The sequence below is a fragment of the Cynara cardunculus genome, assembly GCF_001531365.2.
Source record: "Cynara cardunculus var. scolymus isolate 2C chromosome LG 1, CcrdV1, whole genome shotgun sequence".
NCBI lineage: Eukaryota > Viridiplantae > Streptophyta > Magnoliopsida > Asterales > Asteraceae > Cynara > Cynara cardunculus.
Window position 1 is genome coordinate 16,581,791 of NC_037528.1, and position 20,735 is coordinate 16,602,525.

The 20,735-nt window shown below is 34.2% G+C and overlaps 4 protein-coding genes across 7 annotated transcripts in view; 3 read left to right on the forward strand and 1 right to left on the reverse strand.

The window, feature by feature from the left end:
- LOC112518612 (dehydrin Rab18-like) overlaps positions 1 to 476 on the forward strand; it is a 4,679-nt gene extending 4,203 nt beyond the window's left edge. The window contains exons 2-3 of the mRNA XM_025126416.1: positions 4 to 104; positions 210 to 476. Coding sequence (XP_024982184.1) covers positions 4 to 104; positions 210 to 425 — 317 coding nt within the window. The 3' untranslated portion in view covers positions 426 to 476. The remainder of the gene's footprint in view (positions 1 to 3; positions 105 to 209) is intronic.
- A 2,699-nt stretch (positions 477 to 3,175) lies between these two features.
- On the forward strand, positions 3,176 to 3,981 carry LOC112516532 (dehydrin Xero 1-like). Its single transcript, XM_025123620.1, has 2 exons — positions 3,176 to 3,449; positions 3,568 to 3,981. The coding sequence occupies exons 1-2, from the start codon at positions 3,252 to 3,254 to the stop codon at positions 3,787 to 3,789; spliced, it is 420 nt and encodes a 139-aa protein (XP_024979388.1). The 5' UTR covers positions 3,176 to 3,251; the 3' UTR covers positions 3,790 to 3,981.
- Positions 3,982 to 5,512: 1,531 nt separating this feature from the next.
- On the reverse strand, positions 5,513 to 7,484 carry LOC112526638 (pentatricopeptide repeat-containing protein At5g44230). Its single transcript, XM_025137012.1, has one exon. It carries the CDS (start codon positions 7,475 to 7,477, stop codon positions 5,513 to 5,515), a length of 1,965 nt encoding a protein of 654 aa, XP_024992780.1. The 5' UTR covers positions 7,478 to 7,484.
- Positions 7,485 to 9,334: 1,850 nt separating this feature from the next.
- On the forward strand, positions 9,335 to 16,291 carry LOC112508244. 4 transcript variants are annotated; one of them, XM_025113045.1, is made up of 18 exons: positions 9,335 to 9,689; positions 9,813 to 9,853; positions 10,344 to 10,435; positions 10,652 to 10,690; positions 10,776 to 10,829; positions 12,288 to 12,362; positions 12,731 to 12,796; positions 12,887 to 12,929; positions 13,465 to 13,510; positions 14,011 to 14,104; positions 14,203 to 14,255; positions 14,332 to 14,416; positions 14,506 to 14,611; positions 14,703 to 14,795; positions 15,087 to 15,159; positions 15,311 to 15,377; positions 15,637 to 15,690; positions 15,896 to 16,291. In XM_025113045.1, the coding sequence occupies exons 2-18, from the start codon at positions 9,814 to 9,816 to the stop codon at positions 16,034 to 16,036; spliced, it is 1,221 nt and encodes a 406-aa protein (XP_024968813.1). In that variant the 5' UTR covers positions 9,335 to 9,689; position 9,813; the 3' UTR covers positions 16,037 to 16,291. The 4 variants fall into 4 exon arrangements, with proteins under 4 accessions (XP_024968813.1, XP_024968810.1, XP_024968812.1 ...); XM_025113042.1 differs by having other exon boundaries at positions 9,335 to 9,853; XM_025113044.1 differs by having other exon boundaries at positions 9,335 to 9,853; positions 15,093 to 15,159.
- Positions 16,292 to 20,735: the final 4,444 nt, after the last annotated feature.

The window sequence follows — 20,735 nt, forward strand, 5'->3', positions numbered from 1 at the left end:
TAGGCCATGAGATCGGAACCACCATTCAAACGCACGGCCATGAACAAGCTGGGAAACATGATGGTGGAATCCTCCATCGTTCTGGGAGTGGCAGTTCCAGCTCCGTAAGTTAAACTAATAAACTATCTTTCATATTCATATATATAATTTATTTCTAAGAAATAGAGATAAAAAAAAAAAGTGTAAATTAATTGATGTTGTGGATGCAGTCTGAGGATGATGGGGAGGGAGGAAGAAGGAAGAAGAAAGGTGTGGTGGAGAAGATGAAGGAAAAGTTACCTGGTGGTGATCATGGTGGCGATGAGCAGAAGACATCAGCCACCACCGTCGCTGGTGGATATGGATATGAAGCAGGGGAGGAAGGGCATGAGAAGAAGGGACTGATGGAAAAGATAAAGGAGAAGTTGCCAGGGGGTCACCAGTAATCACCCGTCTGTTTGGTTGAGTCATGAGATGCTATATATATATATATATATATATATATATATATATATATGCATACACAGATGATGTTGCTATATGTATATATACACAATAAGCTGCTTTGTGCCTGGGGTGTGTGTGATATGGCAAGGCAGGGGTTGGGATACGTACAGCTTTATTGTAATGTTATCTATTTATACGTTCTATTGCCGTTTGTCTCTTTTCCCTTTTCTTTTTCTATTGTATGGTGTGAAAAAAATAAGAGTAAAAGTATCGGTATTTTGTAGGTTCAAATCTAAGGAGTAATGAAAATTTCTTTGTGGTCATGAAGGTTTAAATGAGATGACTCCAGACTATCTGTAAAACAGATAATTATCATGAGATTAGTGGACTCGTATAACGTGTTAGATATCCAAGTCAATAAAAAAATATGAGTAAAATCCAAAACCATGGTTAAAAATATTAAAGAAAATGTTTTACAATTATAGCTTTATCAACTTGTGTATATATATTAGCTAAAAATATTTAATTTAAAAAAGAGTAGACAACAAAAATTTTGCTTCGTTATTGAGATTTTCTTATTAGGTCCTTCAAACGAAATAATTACATTTTATGTTATTGTGATTTCTATTTTGTTTCGATTGGGTCCGTTGTACTAATTTCACCAACCGATGCTCAATTAAGTCAGGAATAATATCGTCTTTTTATAACTTTATTTTATTTTTAAATTATCTTATTTTCTATATACTATATTATAAATCATTTGACAAAAACTCTTAAAAACATTTTTTTATGCATAAAGTACTGTTTATTGATGCATATTACTTAAAATTCAAGATTACAAATTGATTGTACGTAAGTACAACTTATTAAATCTTTATGTTTGAATTCGTATAACTAACTGCAGATAAACATAATCAAATACATGATAAACATCATTTAAATATAAAAAATATAAAATATAATTAACATAATCATTGAGTTCTAACAGAATATTTAATTATTATCTTAAAAAATTATTTTATTAAACCAAAAATAAATTAGTTTGTTTTTAAAATTCAAATAAATTATAATAAAAAATTAAATTAAAGAAATTACATAAAAAAAACTTTTAAATAGTTAATTTGATACTAATATCGCTTATTTTTATCAAAATTTTATGATATCTTCAAATTTATATTTCATTCACAAATAAAAATATTTTATTTTTTTTCAAAACCACATAAAATCGCATTATAACATTGATAGACTCAAAATATAAAATGAAACATTAAAATCAAGATGTATCTCGCTGCATTGTGCAAGTATTCTTCTAGTATTTAATGATATATATAGAGGTAAACGTATCCATCATCCCTGTCTATCAGTCCCTTCCCTTCCCCGGTCGTCAGTGACCACCCCCTCCATCCGGGACCTCTGTTTTTCGACACAGCATCTGCCACGCCGGCTTCCTCCTATCTGGCCGCATCTTCTCGTCACACATCATCCTCCGGTCCCCTCCTCCATTCGCTATGCCTCCCTCTCCCTAGGTATGTTTTTTGGGACAAATTCTGAACCACCGGACACCAAGTTCAACTTCGTTTTCCAAGTCTGTTTTTCCTGTGATCTCCATTTCTAGTTTCAAAACAGCTGGAAGACTTCCACAGTAAACTTTACCAATAAATCAGTAATAAAACTTAGAAACCAATAAATTCTTTGAAAATAAAAATAAAAAATCACATGTCAAAAACTAGATGAAAAACAATAATTCTAAATCGAGTGTTGAACAAAATTATGTAATGTTTGTGTTCTTCAATCTTCAATAATGACATGAACCTAAATCTAGCAATCTACAAAAGGGTTGAAACCCTCTACGTACAAAACCAATCAGCATACCAATCTATTAATAAATTTGGGACATGAAGCATCTTCAAGGACGCATCCACCACTTCACAAACCACCATTTTTTTTATTAACTTGATATTCAACTCGTTACGTGAGCTGACTAATCCCAGGGTGACCACCTGTTTTGCAAATAGCCCGAAGTCATCGCATTTGAATCTCCATGGTCACAAGAAGATTTTTATTCTTCCTTAGATTTGAACCTTTCATCTTCATAAAACAACAAAATGTAAAATCAACTTTAATTTACACTTTAAAAAAAATCATAAAAATTTAGAAGATAAATTACAAGGTGTTTGATTAAATTGAGTTTGACTTTAAATGTCAAATTAAAGTGTCACAGAGGTGTTTGATTAGTTTAAGTTTGGCTTCATATGTCAAAAATACATAAAAACAAATATTCAAATACAATAACTTCAGATTACACTCACGTCATATTACACTCAAAACAGGTGGTTATCAAATGTATTTTTTTAAATATTTGCTTCTTCTTTTTTCTTATCATATAGAATAATATAAAATAAAAATTGAACTTTAATTTTACATCCTATTGCAATACCAGCGATAGACAACTAACGTCGTTATCATATGAAATAAAATGACAGATAATTCCAAAACCTTATCGAAAAAACTCACTCACTCCATGATCGATCTCGGCCGACATTGCTTTACACATGTCAATCACCCTTTCGTAGGTTTCTTTGGAACCTTCCAAACCCTAACGTACGTGGCACGTGAGGATTCGATCTCCAACGTGTACGGTTGTGCTGTTGCCATGCATCTTCAATCCGCCACATACCATATATCTTTAATCAATCCCATCATCTCCACTCTCTTTCTCTCTCTCTCTCTCTATATATATATATATTGATCTTTAAACCCATCTCATATCTCATCATCAATTCTACATTTTACATACTCTGCATCAATCTTTTATACCAGAAAAAATGGCACAATACGGATCAGGAGATGAGCAATACGTAAAAGAAGGTCACCACAATACCAACGAGTATGCTCACAACCCACTTCAGTCCACCACCGTAGGCCATGAGATCGGAACCACCATTCAAACGCATGGCCATGAACAAGCTGGGAAACATGATGGTGGAATCCTCCATCGTTCTGGGAGTGGCAGTTCCAGCTCCGTAAGTTAAACTAATAAACTATCTTTCATATTCATATATAAAATTAATTTCTAAGAAACAGAGATAAAAAAAAATCAACTATAATTAAATTGATGTTGTGTGTTAATTGTGCATGCAGTCTGAGGATGATGGAGAGGGAGGAAGAAGGAAGAAGAAAGGTGTGGTGGAGAAGATAAAGCAGAAGTTACCTGGTGGTGATCATTGTGGTGATGAGCAGAAGACTTCAGCCACCGCCGTGGGTGGTGGTGGTGGTGGTGGATATGAAGCAGGGGAGGAAGGGCATGAGAAGAAGGGACTGATGGAAAAGATAAAGGAGAAGTTGCCAGGGGGTCACCAGTGATCATTTTATTTCACCTGTACGTCCTGTTTGTTTGGTTGAGTGAATATATATATATATATATATATATATAATAATCTGCTTTGTGCCTGGGTGTGTTTGATAGGGCAAGGCAGGGGCTTGGCATATGGTTTTGTATTTTGGGGCGTGATTTGTAATGAAGTGCATCGTGATATATACGTTCTATATCTTCTATTTTAATTTTATTGCAACTTTTCTATCTTATATTTCTTTTTTTCGACTTGTCAAAAGGATAATACGTCATGAAATTGGATTTGGTTTTATGAAAACATGTATTTATCTGGAATAAAATAAGAATAAATTATTTTGTTATATAACCTAAATTAATTTATCAAAATTTTGAATTAGAGAAATTACATAAAAAAAAACTTTTAAATAGTTAATTTGATACTAGTATCGATATGTTTTTTTCAAAAATAAAAACATTATAATTTTCTCAAACCATACAAAACCATATTATATCAATAGAGACGTTTCTAGTTATTTTTTAAGTTCCTTGAAATAAAAAGAATATAAAAGAACGGACTTTTGTGTAATTTAATTAACAAATCAACTAAATTTCGCCACAAAATTCGCCAATGAACATAATTAATATTTTTTTCGAAAACACAATGGCAGGTTTATGACGAAAATCAGAGAAAGGTTTACTTTTTCCATTCGCCGCAAATTCATCAGAAATTCCGTGGATAACACTTGTTTTTCTAGTAGTGTGTTGTTGGTTTAGGAGGAGTTTGTTTACCTCTTAATAGTTTCATTGAGAGACTCTCTGAATCATTAAAAGGTGAATCTTATTAAGTAAAAAAAAAAACCAGTCTCTTAATGGTTCTAAAATTATCTAAACGGATTTTGCTTCTTGGGTCTCCCTTAATCATTCAGCGCCCTAATTTCATTGTAAACAATTATATTTCATTTTACACTATATCATGAGAGTTTCTTAATTATTCTAAACCACCTAATCATTCTGCACCAAACCATTCAGTAACTACCAAACAGCCCCTTAGTAGCATCTGAGCTATCACCAGAGTCCAGTCCTCGAAATATCAAAAGTTCAAATCTCACAAAAGACAGAAAATGCGTGCAAAGATTATAAACATGTGCAATATGTCATTAGATTCAATAGCAAGCCGACAATAATTGGAACAAGCTTTTATCCAATTCCATCAAGCACTTGCATGTACACAAGAAATACATTCAAATGAGTCACTTCGAGCAAAATCCAAATGTAATGGTTAAGACGTAGGGATGTGGTGAGATATTTCATTTGTCCGGGTTTTATTTTAGACGTCAACAACAATTGTATATTGAGTTTCTCAAGACTAATGTTTTACGATCATGATTTACCTGGATTAGTATTGACATCATTTAGGATACCCTTAAAGAAACTTAACAACATCACCATGTTAGATAAACACAAATGATGCTTATTTACCGGCAAACTGCATCGTACAATAATACTGTATCAAATTATATAATTTAGAATTTTCGTGATACACCTTTTTTGTTTTCTTATACCCCATCATGCTATTTGGGTTGGGTTTTGAATCATACCAAAACACGTCCACGTACCAAATTTTTCAGTGTAGTACTTTACAGTTTGAGTTCAAATATGCAGTACACTTTACAGGATAACTGTAAATAACATCGTCCAATAAACACCCATGATAAATATAAAACATATATTCATATGTTAATTTAATTCCTATCTTCACCAAAAATTGTTACAGGTACATACACCATTACGAAAATGATGAAATCTGGAATTATCCCTAACAACAATCTCCCTACCACTAATCTTGGAAGCCCCACACATAACCACATGACAATCTTCACATATTCTTACATTCTTCACGATCCTAATCCTCCTGCAATCACCCAACAATCCATAACCCAATGCAAGCTTTTCACTATGCCCCCATAATATCTTCATCTTCTCATCATCACCCACATCATATGGTACACAACTCAAAATAGGCATATACCCATCTAACCTTAATCTACACAAAAGATCCTCCAACTCCTTCTTGATCTCGGACGTCTGTGGATGACTCATATCGCCTGCAAGAAACTCGTGAATCGCCCCTTTTGCCCCTTCTATCCAACTGCTTGCAGGGTTCTTCTTCAGACCCTTTGATCTAAACAATGCTCGAATTCTTGAAACATCGTTCCATCTTCGTGCAGAAGCGTAGGTGTTTGAGAGAAGTATATAGTTTCCTACGGCATTCGGTTCCAGTTCGAATAAATGGGTTGCGGCTGTCTCGGCTATGTCGGCATTTCCATGGATACGGCAAGCACCAAGCAAGGCGCCCCAGACACCAGCGTGAGGTGAAATGGGCATGGTTTTGATGAGATTGTAGGCGTCGGAAATGAGTCCGTCCCTTCCAAGAAGATCCACCATACATGTGTAGTGGTCTTGGGTTCGGGTTACACCGTAGTCTTTTTCCATGGCTGCGAAAAAGGTTCGACCTTGGTGTACTAAACCGGCATGGCTACAAGCAGTAAGAACTCCCAAGAATGTTACTTTATTAGGTTTTACATCCGTTTTCACCATCTTTTCAAATAAGTTGATTGCTTCTTGTGCACACCCGTGCATTGCGAATCCAAGAATCATTGAACTGTAAGAGTAAACGTTCTTTTCGGTCATTGTATTGAACACATCGAATGCTTCCTCAATGCTTCCACATTTTGAGTACATGTCAATTAGTGCAGACCCAATGACGACGTTATTTGAAGGTCCAAAACCAGCCCTCTCGGCAACATCACGAACCCATTTGGCATACTTGGTTGCACCGAATTGAGCACAAGCTGAAATGACACTAGCCAGCGTGACCTCATCTGTTTCAACCCGGGCCTCTAGCATTCTATCGAAGTGCTCCAGAGCTTCCTTAGGCTTGGCATTCTGTGAAAACCCCATGATCATTGCTGTCCATGCTACCATGTCCTTCACAGGCAATCTATCGAACAACTCGCCTGCTTCTTCCATGTTCCCATTTCTCGCATAAGCAACAATTAACGATGTCCATGAAATTACATCTCTTTCAGGCATTTCATCAAACACTTGACGAGCACTATCCAACAACTGGCATCTCACGTACATATCGATCAAAGTATTGCCCACATACAAATCAGAAGTAAACCCACCAAGACTTATAACCTGTCCATGAATCTGCATTCCCAAAGTGACCCCACCAGCACCACTACAAGCTTTCAACAAAGCTGTAATAGTAAACGAAACAGGACCAATCCCTTGTCGTCTCATCAAATTATACAACATCACAGACTCCATAAAAGGTCCTTGCACAGCGTAACCCCGAATCAAAGCCGTATACAAAAACGGGTTTGGGTGCTTCACTTGTTGAAACGCACGGCGGGGGTATAAGTCCATAGGGACGTCGAATTTAGCATTCAAGACACGAACTAGCTTCGTAATCACGTAGCAGCATTGATCAAGGCCTTTACGGATGATATGGGCATGAATTTGTTTGGTTTGGTTGAGATTGTTGGAAGAATCGAGGAGAGAGACTAGTTGTGATTCCAAGATTTTTGTTTGCTGGAACTTGAGAGTTTCTTGAGATCGTTGACGATTAGAATGAGGAAATTGCAGTTTAGGGATGATGCTTAGGTTTGTGGGGATTTTGGTGGTTGTTAGCGTTCGAGCGATCGAAACCATCATACGTCAAGTTTCCCAGCAATGAATTGAATTCTTGATGGTTTATTTTGTTTGGGATTTCTTGATGCCGATGCATAATCAAAATTTTAAATTCATTTAATCAAAATTTAAAAAATTGTCGGTATCAATATTATTATGGTAAATACATTTCTACCTACTAATTTCATACATTTGTCAGCATCAAGATTTTTTTTTTTATATTTTTAATACATGAGTTAATCTAATTTTAATATAAAAAAAGTGTATATAACATTCCCCTTACTTGATAAGTGTTTGGTTAACGGCTCTAAATCATGCAAAAACATGCTTGCTTATTAATTATTATTATCTCTTTGTTCAACTAAGAGGTTGTTCGGTAATGACTTAATGGACTGTTAAACATGTATGACTTATTCGGTCAGCCATATATTGTTGTTCGTTTATGGCTTATTCGGTCAGCCAGAAAAATGGAGTCCTATGGACTCAGCTACTTATTCAAACCTTTATTCCAAATCTGCCCCTTCACATTTCTAAACCCCCCCCCCCAAATGCCCAGCGTCTTCCTTTCCACCTTTCTTCCAGCTCTTGCACCTACTTTCGACAACCTACTTCCAGCGTCTTCTCAACCATCTCCTTCTCCGCCGCAGATGCCCTGCTCCTGCACCTATTTTCGACGCTACAACCTTCGTTATCCCCATGGTGCGTTGGGGTGTTTCCCCCTGGTCTCCTTCCAGGTCTTCTCCCTCGCTGTAGCTGAATGTTGCCTTCCGCCATTGATGGATTTGGAGGTATAATCGCCGGTCGTCGCCCTCACCATCACCGGCCGTCCCTCCCTGCTCTCTGCCTCACACACCGACGACCCATCTCCATTTCCTCCTTTGAGTTGCATCTCTCGTTTTAGGGTTTGGATCCTGTTTCCTTCATGTTTTACCCTTGTTTTTTATTTGTTATTAATAAAAAAGATTTGGGTATGTTTTCTAATTTGGGGTTTCATTTAGGGATTTGTTTATAGTTTTATGAATTGATCTATTAATATTGTTGTTTTGAGAAATGTGATCTATAATGTTCTATGTAAAACCAAGGGTAAAATAGTCATTTTTTTATTCAGACTGTTTATTCATCACAATAACCAAACAACAACTTATCTGTTAATATACAGACAACTATATCAATACAGACAACTATATCAATATAGGTCTTAACAGAAAACGAACCGAACAGCCCCTAAAAGTACTATGTTTTTACTTTAGCTTAATCTTTAGACTTACAAATTCCAATTTCCTTTTATTCTTGTCGCCACTTATTATTCCTTGTTAAAAAAACGCCTTTAGAATATGCATTCACTTTATCTTCATTGTTGTCTATCTTTCAAGAGTTCCATTGACACTAAAAGTCGTTGAGACCCTTGTAGCTTAGTTTGCTTTCGAGTTTGAATTTGAACTTTTGTCTGATCTATGGAGACAACAAGATATGCCCCATTATCTGAAACTTTGTATTACTATTTTTTTAAGTATCGAACATTGTAACTTTAAGCTTACTTTGCATTGATCGTGCTTTTTCCTATTTTTACTATGTAACGCTAAATCCAGACATTTAAGGTGTAACACAATACCTTACAAGGTAACCTATTCACTCTATTGAGTTACAACCGGGTTCTAGAAGACAGTTTCATTATGGTAGTATACCAGCCACCTGTTCTAGAAGTAGAAGTTCCAATCGGTGCATATCGATCTGTATCCCTATCGGTGAAAGGAAAAAGCGTTTCATCTAAAGCAATAAGATGCTTAAATGGAATTTTGTACAAATAGAATAACCTATTTATACAGAATGGTAAAGAGGCCGTAGAGAATTGCTTTTCTATAAGTTTTTCTACTTTACAAATTTACGAGTTGTGACGTTAGTACAAACTGTACCAATTTAAAAAAGAACATTACACCCAATTTACGAGTTGGGACGTTGGTACAAACCATTACCTACTTGTTTAAAATTATATTCATTTTCTTTTACGACCCTTGACCGGAAATGACCCCTAGACCCGGAGACCCGAACCCTATGCGGGGCATTCCAGACAAACCCAAAACGATTACGACAGCATTGGTGTTCAACTTCACGAGCTACAGGGTTAATGAACAAAATCACCATCATGTATTCGATGTTTCGTATGTTATTCTGACAATTGCTGGTTGCGACTCGCCGCCTGTAGTTCGTCATTCTCATTCACTTTGAGGGAAACCAGGTATTCGATCTTTGATTTATCCACAGAAATTTAAATCTCAAATCAATAACCTTAAATGAAACAAATGTATTTCACTTCAAGATTTCTTGATGCCTTACACCCTCTTCCTTTTCCTTGTTCTAGTATGAAGCGCAGGATCAGTTTTTTCCTAACCATTTTTACAGGTAAATGGTGAATTTACAGTTTTTTACTCGTTTATGTTTCAAAATTTCATGGGGTTGATTTCTTTCGCCTTTCTGAAGAAACGTAAACTTTAGATTTTTGCTGTCTAACTTGGTATGTTTCAAATGCAAAATTGATATGGATCCAGCTTTAACTTAACCCCCACATCATTATTTATTTTTGTTTTTCTTTCTGAAACGACCAAATAAACCCTTTCAACCAATTGGGCCAAAGGGCGTAGGTAACACCAATGCATTCTATTCATAGTATTTGTTATGAGGTTTAGTTTATTCTGTCAAATTTTCCTTTTCAAGTTCAAAATCCATATCAATCTTGGAATTGAACAGTGTATGTACCCAAATTCAGGGTATGCTTTTATTGGTGATCTCCTTTTTAGTCGAATGAGGGTGGGGTTGGTTCACAATGCTTTTAATCTTGTCAGAATTTGTGGAATTTTAATGGAAACTTTGTTTTTTCTTCTTTTGTTTCCAGCTTTCCTCTATCAAACAGGGAGTGTTGCTGCAGTGGTGGTGCCCCCTACAAATTGCTATGTTCTTGACAATTCTAGCCACATTTATGATTTTGTATCCTACTTCTATGTGTTTTGTGTATCTGTAACCATTTTGAAAGAAAATATGGTAATTACGGCATCTGAATACTTATTTCTGATGTGTTTGCAGTTTAGCAATTGAAAACAATGACTCTTAACTCATCTACCGAAAACTATACAGTCGTAAATTTTTTATAAGTATAAGATTACTTTCACGTTGCCATCTAGTTTTCTTTAAGATATGACACAGAGTAGCTGGCTTGGACTTCCATTTGAGTATGATGGAGGGGTAATGTGTACACAAACAAATCTTTTTTATTTTGTAGTTTAGGATATTTTGCTTTGTCCCTACTGATCTTGGTTTCGTTTTTTAGGATACTGACTATGCAGTTCGGTTCTGTAAAGATATGGAAACTAGATCACAACCGGTAACTCATATTACTTTGTTTTCCTCAAGTTTGATGATGAAAATTAACTTTGTTTCTTTGTATGTGCCTGTGTGGGAGATGTAACCCTCACTAATTTGTTGTGATGATAAATTATAATACTGTTAACTAGCATCTAAAAGTTTTCATCTTTGTCTGCACTGTTGCATATATCTGAAGGCTTTCCCTTGCATATATGTAATGAGGTTGTTTACATGATTCACACCTATAACAATTTTTGTCACAAAAGAGTAACCTTACCTATTCCTCCAAGAATCACCCTATACATCGATCAATACTTGGAATGCTAATAATGACAGAAATATATAATTGCACATAATCATTGTATCTTGTTGGTATTTAAACATTATTTTAGTTGTTTGGAATTCAGTGAATGATATAACTGCCTTCCATGAAGCTGTTAAATGTGATGTAATCTTTACACCTCAGAGTGTATGGTTTGCTTCAGTGGGAACTATCTTGGATAAACTGAGAGAAGGAATATTGAGGTGGTTTGGCTATGTTATAGGAGACCACATATGTCCCCGGTTAGGAGGGTGGAGAGTGTCATTGTTGAGGGGGTGAGGAGGCAAGGTTCGGCCAAGGAGGACGTGGAATGAGCAACCAAGGCTAGACATGGAGGCACGCTTACTTTCCGAGGGCATGAGCTTAGATAGGAGTTTTAGAGGCAGTGGATTAGGGTAGTTGATTTCTTGTAGAAGAGTTTGGGGGAGGTGGTTGAGAGGGTAGAGGGTGGGTTGGGGAAGGGCCGAGAATCTTCACATAGGTTTGCAGTTTCTTTCGGTAGAAGTAGGGAGCTTCTTTAGGTAGTGGGAGTGTTTTATGTGCTTTTTAGCTAGTTAGGCTATTTGCATTCTTATTTAATTATTTATATAATCTTGTTATGTGCTTTATGTAAAGTAATGTTGTGCTTTATAATTTCTTTAGTAACCTTTTTTTGCAAGCCAGGGTTCTTCTTGGAAATAGCCTCTATGTCTTTTGAAACAAGGTAAGGTCTGCGCACATTTTACCCCTTCTAGACCCTATCTCCGCCCTCCTGGAGAGATATATGGGGTTTCTTCAGTTCAGTTTGGTTTTTAGTGTAAGGATTGCTTGCATTGACCAATGAATGAGATATAAGCGCTCTTAAGTTCTAATTCACTAGGGTCGGAACCTGAACATGCTTAACCTATGTGTGTCCAAATAAGCCACTCACAATGATTTTTTTTGCCTTCATATGAGATGGGTTATGAATCACAGGTTTATATAAATGGTTTACATTGTATACTGGACTCTGATTATTTAGGAGATTTTGCATTTTTTCTATTACATTAAATCTGAAAATCCAACTATATTTCCAAGCAAAAGCTGTCTCTTTTTCCCACTGAATGCTGAAAGTATACTTGTTAATTTTTAATCTAAAAGCATGATGGCAACTGTAAATGTATGGGCTTACTGCAGGGATATGTTGGTTTTGGCAGATTTGATGACTTCAACTACTTTGTTGCTGGTTCAGGACATTATGATTTTGTTCAAGTAAGCTCAATTGAGAATCTTGGTATTGTGAACCTCATATGCCAACATAAATCAGAAATTCATGAATCTTTTTTCTTTTCTTTGTCTGATATAATTGTTTCCTCAAGATTCATCTCTCAAAGATATCTCTTATCAGTTAACAGCATACCACTATTTGAAAAAAGCATTAGTTTATCTAATTACACTGAAATATAACCATGCAAAATGACCAAATATTAAGTTAGGAATTTTGGTCACAGTGGAACAACCATCACATCTTGGGATATAACATTAATGAAAAGTATATTTGGATGAGTTATACATGCATCAAAGACCTAAATACCTCAAACGTTGTCTCAATTTGCATGCGGGAGTTTGTTATGTGTCAGGAATTTTACAATGGTGATCTGCAACACTGTGAAAAAAGTCATGATAAAAGGGGGCGTACATCTCAAGTAAGCTTAATGATACCTTGCGGAAGTTACCATACAGTCATTTAGCTGTTGTTCGTTTGGACTACTTAAATCTTTCTTGTTTAAATCCAGTTAAATATCATATGTGGCGATTGCCCAAATGGGCGGTGCAAAGGTACGTAGAGCTACTCTATGAATGAGTTGAAGGGTTTCAATTTAAGCTATAGCGCATCACATGTAGGACTCGATCAAAATAACCAAAAGAAGTTAATAAAAAGGGAGCACGTAAAAATTAATATTGTAAAGTATTGATAAGATAACTGACAATTACCACCAAGTCTATCAAAGTGTAGAACTTTTGAGGTTGATTTACGGTTATATACTTTTAGATGGAGTACACATTTTCATGTTGCCCCTTAAATATAGATATTTTCACAAGATCGTTCTTTCCAGTTATACGGCTTTACAAATGCATGGACGGAACATAGATTACTTTTGCCTCGATTGCTAACTTCATTCAGGCGAAAACTCAGATTTTCAAAAATTAATTGGGCTATGCTTTTAAATTAATTGAGATTAACTGATATTTTAGTTGTAATGGGCTATGCTTTTATGAGTTTTTTACGCCTTAAGAGACACATGCTTTGAAGGTACATCTGTTTCATTATAGCCACATTGATTACCATACGTTTTCCCTCGCCAATTCTCAGGTGGACTTGAATGCGTATGCAATGTTACATTGGAGTCAGATTGCAGGTTTTCTCCAGCAAAAACTCTTGTTTTCTTTGGCAATAGTTATTTAATCCTAGATGCTAATTTAAGTTTGATATTTTAACTATATATTAGTTATCTTTCCGGGACAGATAATACGGCCCTGTTTGGTTTTCCAGTTATGTTTCTAAAAAAGTGTGCATCAGATAGAAAAATTGTGTTTGACAAATGTTTTACGTTTTAGGATACCAAATATAGGCTTACAAAATTTTGTATTGCTGATGATAAATTGTGAACTTGATGTGATGTTACTTTGGTTTACAAATAAAAAGCATCCATAGACCTTTTGGTGCTTTAATGGATTGAGATTTCAAACACAATAAAAATACAATTTCCATCACTAACCTTCATCTTATTTGTTGATGATAAATTAGTCTGAAAATGTTCTCATTTCATTATCAAGCATAAAGTAAGCTCAAATGCATGTTGTTATGACTTTATATCTCGGCTTGAGTTATGTAGTTATTTCAATGTTTTGAGTGCAGAATGATCGTTGATCTTGCAATTCCATGCGAGAAACCAGGTTTACGAGTGTTTGAAGGATCCACAGTGGGTTTTCATCCAAGAACATGGGAAATTGTAAGATATTATATTAACCCCCATTGATTTACCATTAGTTGGAAGTTATGTTGGCAAAATACTGTTATATCATCGACTCACTTCTCAACAACTCGTAGGTTTACAATGGCATGACTCAATATGGTTATGAAAAGGCTTATAAGGACTTCAGGTCAGGATGTGTATCATCTTGTCAGCATTGAATTTTCCATTATTTTCTGGAAAGTTCTTACCTTTGTTTATTTCAGCTTCCAAACGGACCAGAGTCATGTATCACTCTATATGACAGCAATAGCTTCCCTTTCCCATTTAGTACAAAAACCATCCATTACGGTATTTTCTTATCTCAATGGACAATCACTTTCTTTTGTTTCCATCGGTTGGATTCTATTTGACATTATGTTTTTTTGTATTTTTACAAGGTTTCTCCCCAGGACGGTTTGGAGGTTACTTTGTCTGGCTCAGCAGCAACAACTGGGAGTCGGCCGACAACTTTGTCTCCAACTTTGTTAAACATTGATTGGAGATGTATAAAATCTTCTGCTATTATATACTTGCATTTCACTGTCTCTATATCATCCGCAACTCGATTTTCTGAAATTCCCATGAATAATGTCAGGTGAAACAGCACATGATAGCCCATATGAGGTTCAGCTAACTATCCCCGTGGAGGGTTATGATTCCATCCAGTTTACGCTTACAAAAATGTGCGGTAATACTCGGTTTCTTATCTTCCTCCTGCTTGAGATATAAATCTACATTTGACTTGCTTTAGTGGTTGAAACTTGTTTAGAGGTCTTGATTTTAGATCCCAAACTTGTGTATTGCCCAATCGTTTATCAGACGTGTTTGACTATTAATCAAATATCTAAAATACGATCCCATATGAATAATAGTGGAATTATATCGACTTAATTAATGCTATCAATATTCTGTAATGATTACTTCTGGGAAGCAGGTAATCTTCATTTAAAACTTGATCTGATGGATGATTTTTTAAAAGTTGCAGAATCTAAGCAAGATAAAGCCGGAAAATCTACTAAAGGATGGGCTTTATTCGGAATTGTTGCCTGCGTGTATGTAATCTAATCATCTTTATTTGCACAATATATCTTCTATTAATCTCATATTTCAAAAGGCAGCTACTGCATACTTTTGTCGTGTTATTGTTTATTTGCAAAGACATGTGTGTTAATTGATGTGGTTAACAAAATGTCGATGGAGCAGATTCTTTGTAGTTTCAACACTGTTCTGCTGCGGTGGCTTTGTTTACAACACTCAAGTACAAAAGCAGGTAGGCTGCAATTAATTCCCGGAAATTGACCAAAATAGCCGATCTTCCCAACCAAATTCACTTTTTAACCATTTTTTTTAATCAAATTCCCATTTTAGCCGGAGTAAGCCTATTTTCAGATTTAAAAAGAAAATATTTTTGTTTGGTCTGTGTCTGTTTTCTCATTCTACCTTTGTAGGTAGGATATACCGGGCTCTTTTGGTCTGGTTTCGTGTCTATTTTCTCATGAAAAATTCTAAATTATTGTTGATCAATGCAGCATGGAATTGATGCATTGCCAGGGATGACCATTTTATCTGCATGTTTGGAGATTGTAAGTGAACGTATTCTTGTATTCAGTTCATGAGTTCTTGAGACTCTTTAGACCTAAACAAGATCCAAATCTTTTTTTATATTTATTAGCATTCAAGTTTCAATCTTGGAGTGATTGTTGATTGAGAAATTTGTACCATTTTGCGAGCAAAAAAGAACTTTTTTTAACAGTTCATTTTTCATACTTTTTGACACAAAAACTGCAGTTGAGTGGCGTAGGAGGAGGGCCAAGCTACATGCGGCCGGAAGACGTTAACGACGGGTACACGAGTCAAGCCTCGTGGACACGTGAGGCTGAGGGGACTCCAGGATCTTCAAGAACAAGTGAAAGAACATATGGGACTTGATTACCCTTTTGCACTAGGATTCTATATGGTATGTAGTAAAATGGGGGATTCAGATGGTGTCGGTCGGGTCGGGTCGGGTCGGGTGCACGGCATTTTTTCCCCTGATTATGCCCTCCGACTACATTCAAGTGTTTCCCACGTGAAGTTTGGATTTTACACATTTATTCATTTATTTATGTTTGAAACAAGAAAAATAGAGTGTCGATGAAACGACTGAGTTTAGAATTCAATGTTGTTGTAGATGTTTGTGCTCCATATATCTTTGAGGCTTAACCATAAATCCAAAGGGGAAGCTGAACGAGTAGATTGGTTGAAAACTATTATTGAATAAGACGTTTTGATTTTTTAGAGCATCTATATATATTACACTATTCGCGTAATGCAGCGAGATACATATTGATTTAGATATTTTATTTTATTTTTTTATCTCAGTCGATGTTATAGTATGGTCTTATATGATTTTGAAAAAGTGATATATTTTTATTTTTAAATAAAATATAAATTTGAAGATATCATAAAATTTTGACAAAAATATATCGATATTAATATCAAATTAACTTTTTAAAATTTCTATTTTTTGTGTAATTATTTGATTCATTATTTTCATTATAATTTAATTTAGGTTCAATAACGAAGTAATATATATTTTGATTAATAATATAATTTTCTTATAAAGATAATAATTAAGTATTTTGTTAGAACTTGATAATTATCCTAATTATATTTTAGATTTTTTATATTTTAAAATGAGATGTTTATCCTGTATATGGTTATGTTTATCTGCAGTTAGTTACACGAATTCAAACATTAAGCTTTAATAAGTTGTGTTTATGCATAATTTACTTGTAATCTTGAATTTTAAGTAATATGCATCAACATACAATACTTCATGCATAAAGAAATGGTTTTTAAGAGTTTTTGTCAAATGATTTATAATATAGTATAGATATTGATATTTTTATAAAAACCTCGATTATATCAAATATTGGTTATTATTTAATCATATGTTTTTATAAGAAACTGGTGTTTTAACAAGAACTTAATCCTTGTATTTTTATTATTTTCTATTGTTTTTAACTATTTTATTTTAATAAATCTAAAATTATATTTATAAAATGTATAAATTGAAATTAAAAAAATATAACTTAATAATTATAAGAAATATTTTCATTAATTTGTTTCTTGTAGTTTTTTATACGGGATTTTTATTAAAATAACCATTTTATACAATCTTTTGCCATAAAATAACCAATTTTTAGAGGTTTTGCGTTTTTTACTACCCAGATCTACCCATAGGGCGATCCGTACACATATGGGGTGATCCGTACTTTTTTGGGGCGATCCCCAATAGAATTCTAAAAAAAAATTCTTAAAAGTCGAGATTACTGTTCACCTTGAAAACCGGGTTGTCAGATCTACCCCTGGGGCGATCCGGCCTTTTAATTTTTTTTTTTAATTTTTTTTTGGTATTTTTAATAAAATTGATACGCCATTTAAGTTGTGTTTTTTTAACCTTTTTAGAACCAAAATTCATGGGTAAATGTTTAAAAATAAACCATTATAATTATGGAGATGCAAAAATTATTTTTATCTGTTTTGGGTTTTGTAAATCAGATATAATATCTGATTTACGAAATTTGACCTCTATTTTGTTATTTTGTGTTTTTTTTATTAAAAACACCCCTTAATTGTTAAATAAAAAACACAAAATAACAAAATAGAGGTCAAATTTCGTAAATCAGATATTATATCTGATTTACGAAACCCAAAACAGATAAAAATAATTTTTGCGTCTCCATAATTATAATGGTTTATTTTTAAACTTTTGCCCATGAATTTTGGTTCTAAAAAGGTTAAAAAAACACAACTTAAATGGCGTATCAGTTTTATTAAAAATACCAAAAAAAATATTAAAAAGCTGGATCGCCCTAGGGGTAGATCTGACAGCCTGGATCGCCCTTGGGGTAGATCTGACGACCCAGTTTTCGAGGTGAACAGTAATCTCGACTTTTAAGAATTTTTATTTTATTTTTTTTATTTTTAGAATTCTATTGGGATCGCCCTATATGTGTACGGATCGCCCTATGGGTAGATCTGGGTGGTCAAAAACGCAAAACCTCTAAAAATTGATTATTTTGTGGCAAAAAGTTGTATAAAATGGTTATTTTAATAAAAATCCCTTTTTATACAGGTTTTGTGTATTTTGTTTCAATAAGTTTAAATTTTTAAATAAAGTAAATAAATAAAATTTAATTATTCATAAGTTAATAAAGTGTATATTGATCTTGTTCTATATTTTATTTATGTAATTTTCAAATGCTTTTAAATATATAGATTATGATGAAGTAGATAATTCAGTGTAACAAAGTTTTATCTGTTTCAGTAACATATTCAAATACTATATATTGATGTGGTCGAATATATTTTGGTCAAATCAAAATTACTATTTTTATTTAGTGGTATTTTGAATATTTACGTAATATGCACTTCTTTTAATTATAATAAAAAATTACTTTTATGTTTATAATTGTTTCTCAAGTTAACAAAATATATAAATTATGTCAAATATAAATGGACTTGTGATTAGGGATGAAAACAGTACGAGTAATTCATCCCTAATCCTCATGGGCGGAACCACCCTTTGTCTGTGCTCAACCTCAAAATCAATGGAAAACTAGTGTGTTTTTTTTAAAAAAATTTAATATAAGCAAAATAATTAATTTCAATAAAAACTATTTCAAATCTTTAAGGTGGGTTTGGTATATAAACATGATTGGACATGACAGAATTTGACAGTGCAAGAGGGTAGGATTAGACATAACTGGATGTGATTGGATTTGACAAAACAAGTGTATGTCTGGTTTTTATACAATTACGACTGAACGAGACAGAACTAGACAAATTATCCCAAAAGTTATTTGATGATTTTAAAGATTATATAATAGTTATAATTAACACAAATAAAGTAAATAATTAAAAAGTTTAAATTATATATATTGTTACACAATTTTCATATAAATGAATACATACATATAAAATGGTACTAAATTTGAATGAGAAATTTAATTTGATGGTAGTAGTGGTGGTGGCCGACATAGTAGTGGCGATGGGCGGTGGTGGTCGGTGGCCAACGCTTGTTATAGAGGTAGAGGTAGTTCTGGTTGGTGGACGACAATGGTTATAGAGAACGTGAAGATAGTGGATTGTGGTGGTGGTGACGATTGACAATGATTGAGGAGGTAGTTGTAGTTGATGTAATGAAAATAGTGGTGGTGGTGATGGTGGCAATGAACGGTGGTGGTCGATGGTCGAAGGTGGTTGTTGCAGTAGAGGAGGAGTTGGAGGTGGTCAACAATGGTAGTGGTGGTGGCAATGGATGATGGTGGTTGGTGGTGGTTGTAGAGGTGGCAATGGACAATGATAGTCGGTAGTCGACAGGTCATGGAGGAAGTTGTTAGTGGTCAGTAGTCGACAGTGGTTGTGGAGGAGGTTATTACAGTATAGGAGCAGTTGACGGTGGCTAACAGGTGGTAGTATTGGTGGTAATAGATGGTGGTGCTCGGTGGGCGATGGTGGTTGTAAAGGTGGGAATGAACGGTGGTACTCAGTGGTCGACAGTGGTTGTGGAGGTGGTGAAGAAAGTTGTTGTAGTAGAGGAGTTGGAGGTGGCGAACGATGGTGGTGGTCGGTGGTTGACTATAGTAAAGGTGGCGATGGACGATGGTTGTAGAGGCGATGGAGAAGTGTTGTTGTAGTGGACGAGGAGGTAGAGGTGGAGGTGGAGGTGGAGGTAGAGGTAGCCGTCGGTGACCTCCGGTGGTAACATTCACCGTCTTCTGTAATGTTGATGGTGTCTTATTTTATTATCTTTTAAGCAATTCTTCTGTCTTTTATAGTGTTGAATAAGTAAAGGTTAATGTTATTTCATTTTATAATGAAATTGGTTAATTACATGCATATATTTTATTAAAGGTTGTTATTAATATAAAATATTTATATATTTATTTTATTGTTTTATATCTATATGGATCACCTTAAGTAATATTCGCACCTACCAACCCTCGTTTATCCTCCATCCTCGATCCCACCCCGGTTAATCCTTGACGGGTTCGGGGAACCCGTTAGATACCTATTTAGTAAAAAAACAACATATTTTAAAAATAAAATATATTGAATCATCACTACATTAATCACCAATATTGAAAATCAAAATATATTTATCATTTAATAATAAAGGTATACATAGAGACATCTTCAAATGCAACCAACTTAAATGGTATAACCGTTACAACCAAGGGTATTTGGGTCTTTTTTACAAATTCATATTTTTAAGAAAAATTTAGATTTTTCTTAAAAAATATTAAATATCTTATTTGGTTATCATACGTAACCGACTTCGTCTTTTAGGAATAGTTCAAATTTTTCGTAAAAATTATTAGTTTCTTAATAAATGAACCATTGATAACCCATTCAAAAATATAATACAACAACAATTCATAACCATTTATAACTGTAATATAAAAATAATTCATGATCATCCATAATCATATACAAAAATTCATCACATTTTCATATATGAAACAATATGAAAAATGATCTCCACGTGAAAAAACAGTATACAAAAATGATCAATATGCAAAAATTCATTATTTTTTATATATGAAAACTTCATGTACAAAAATGATCTACATACAAAAAT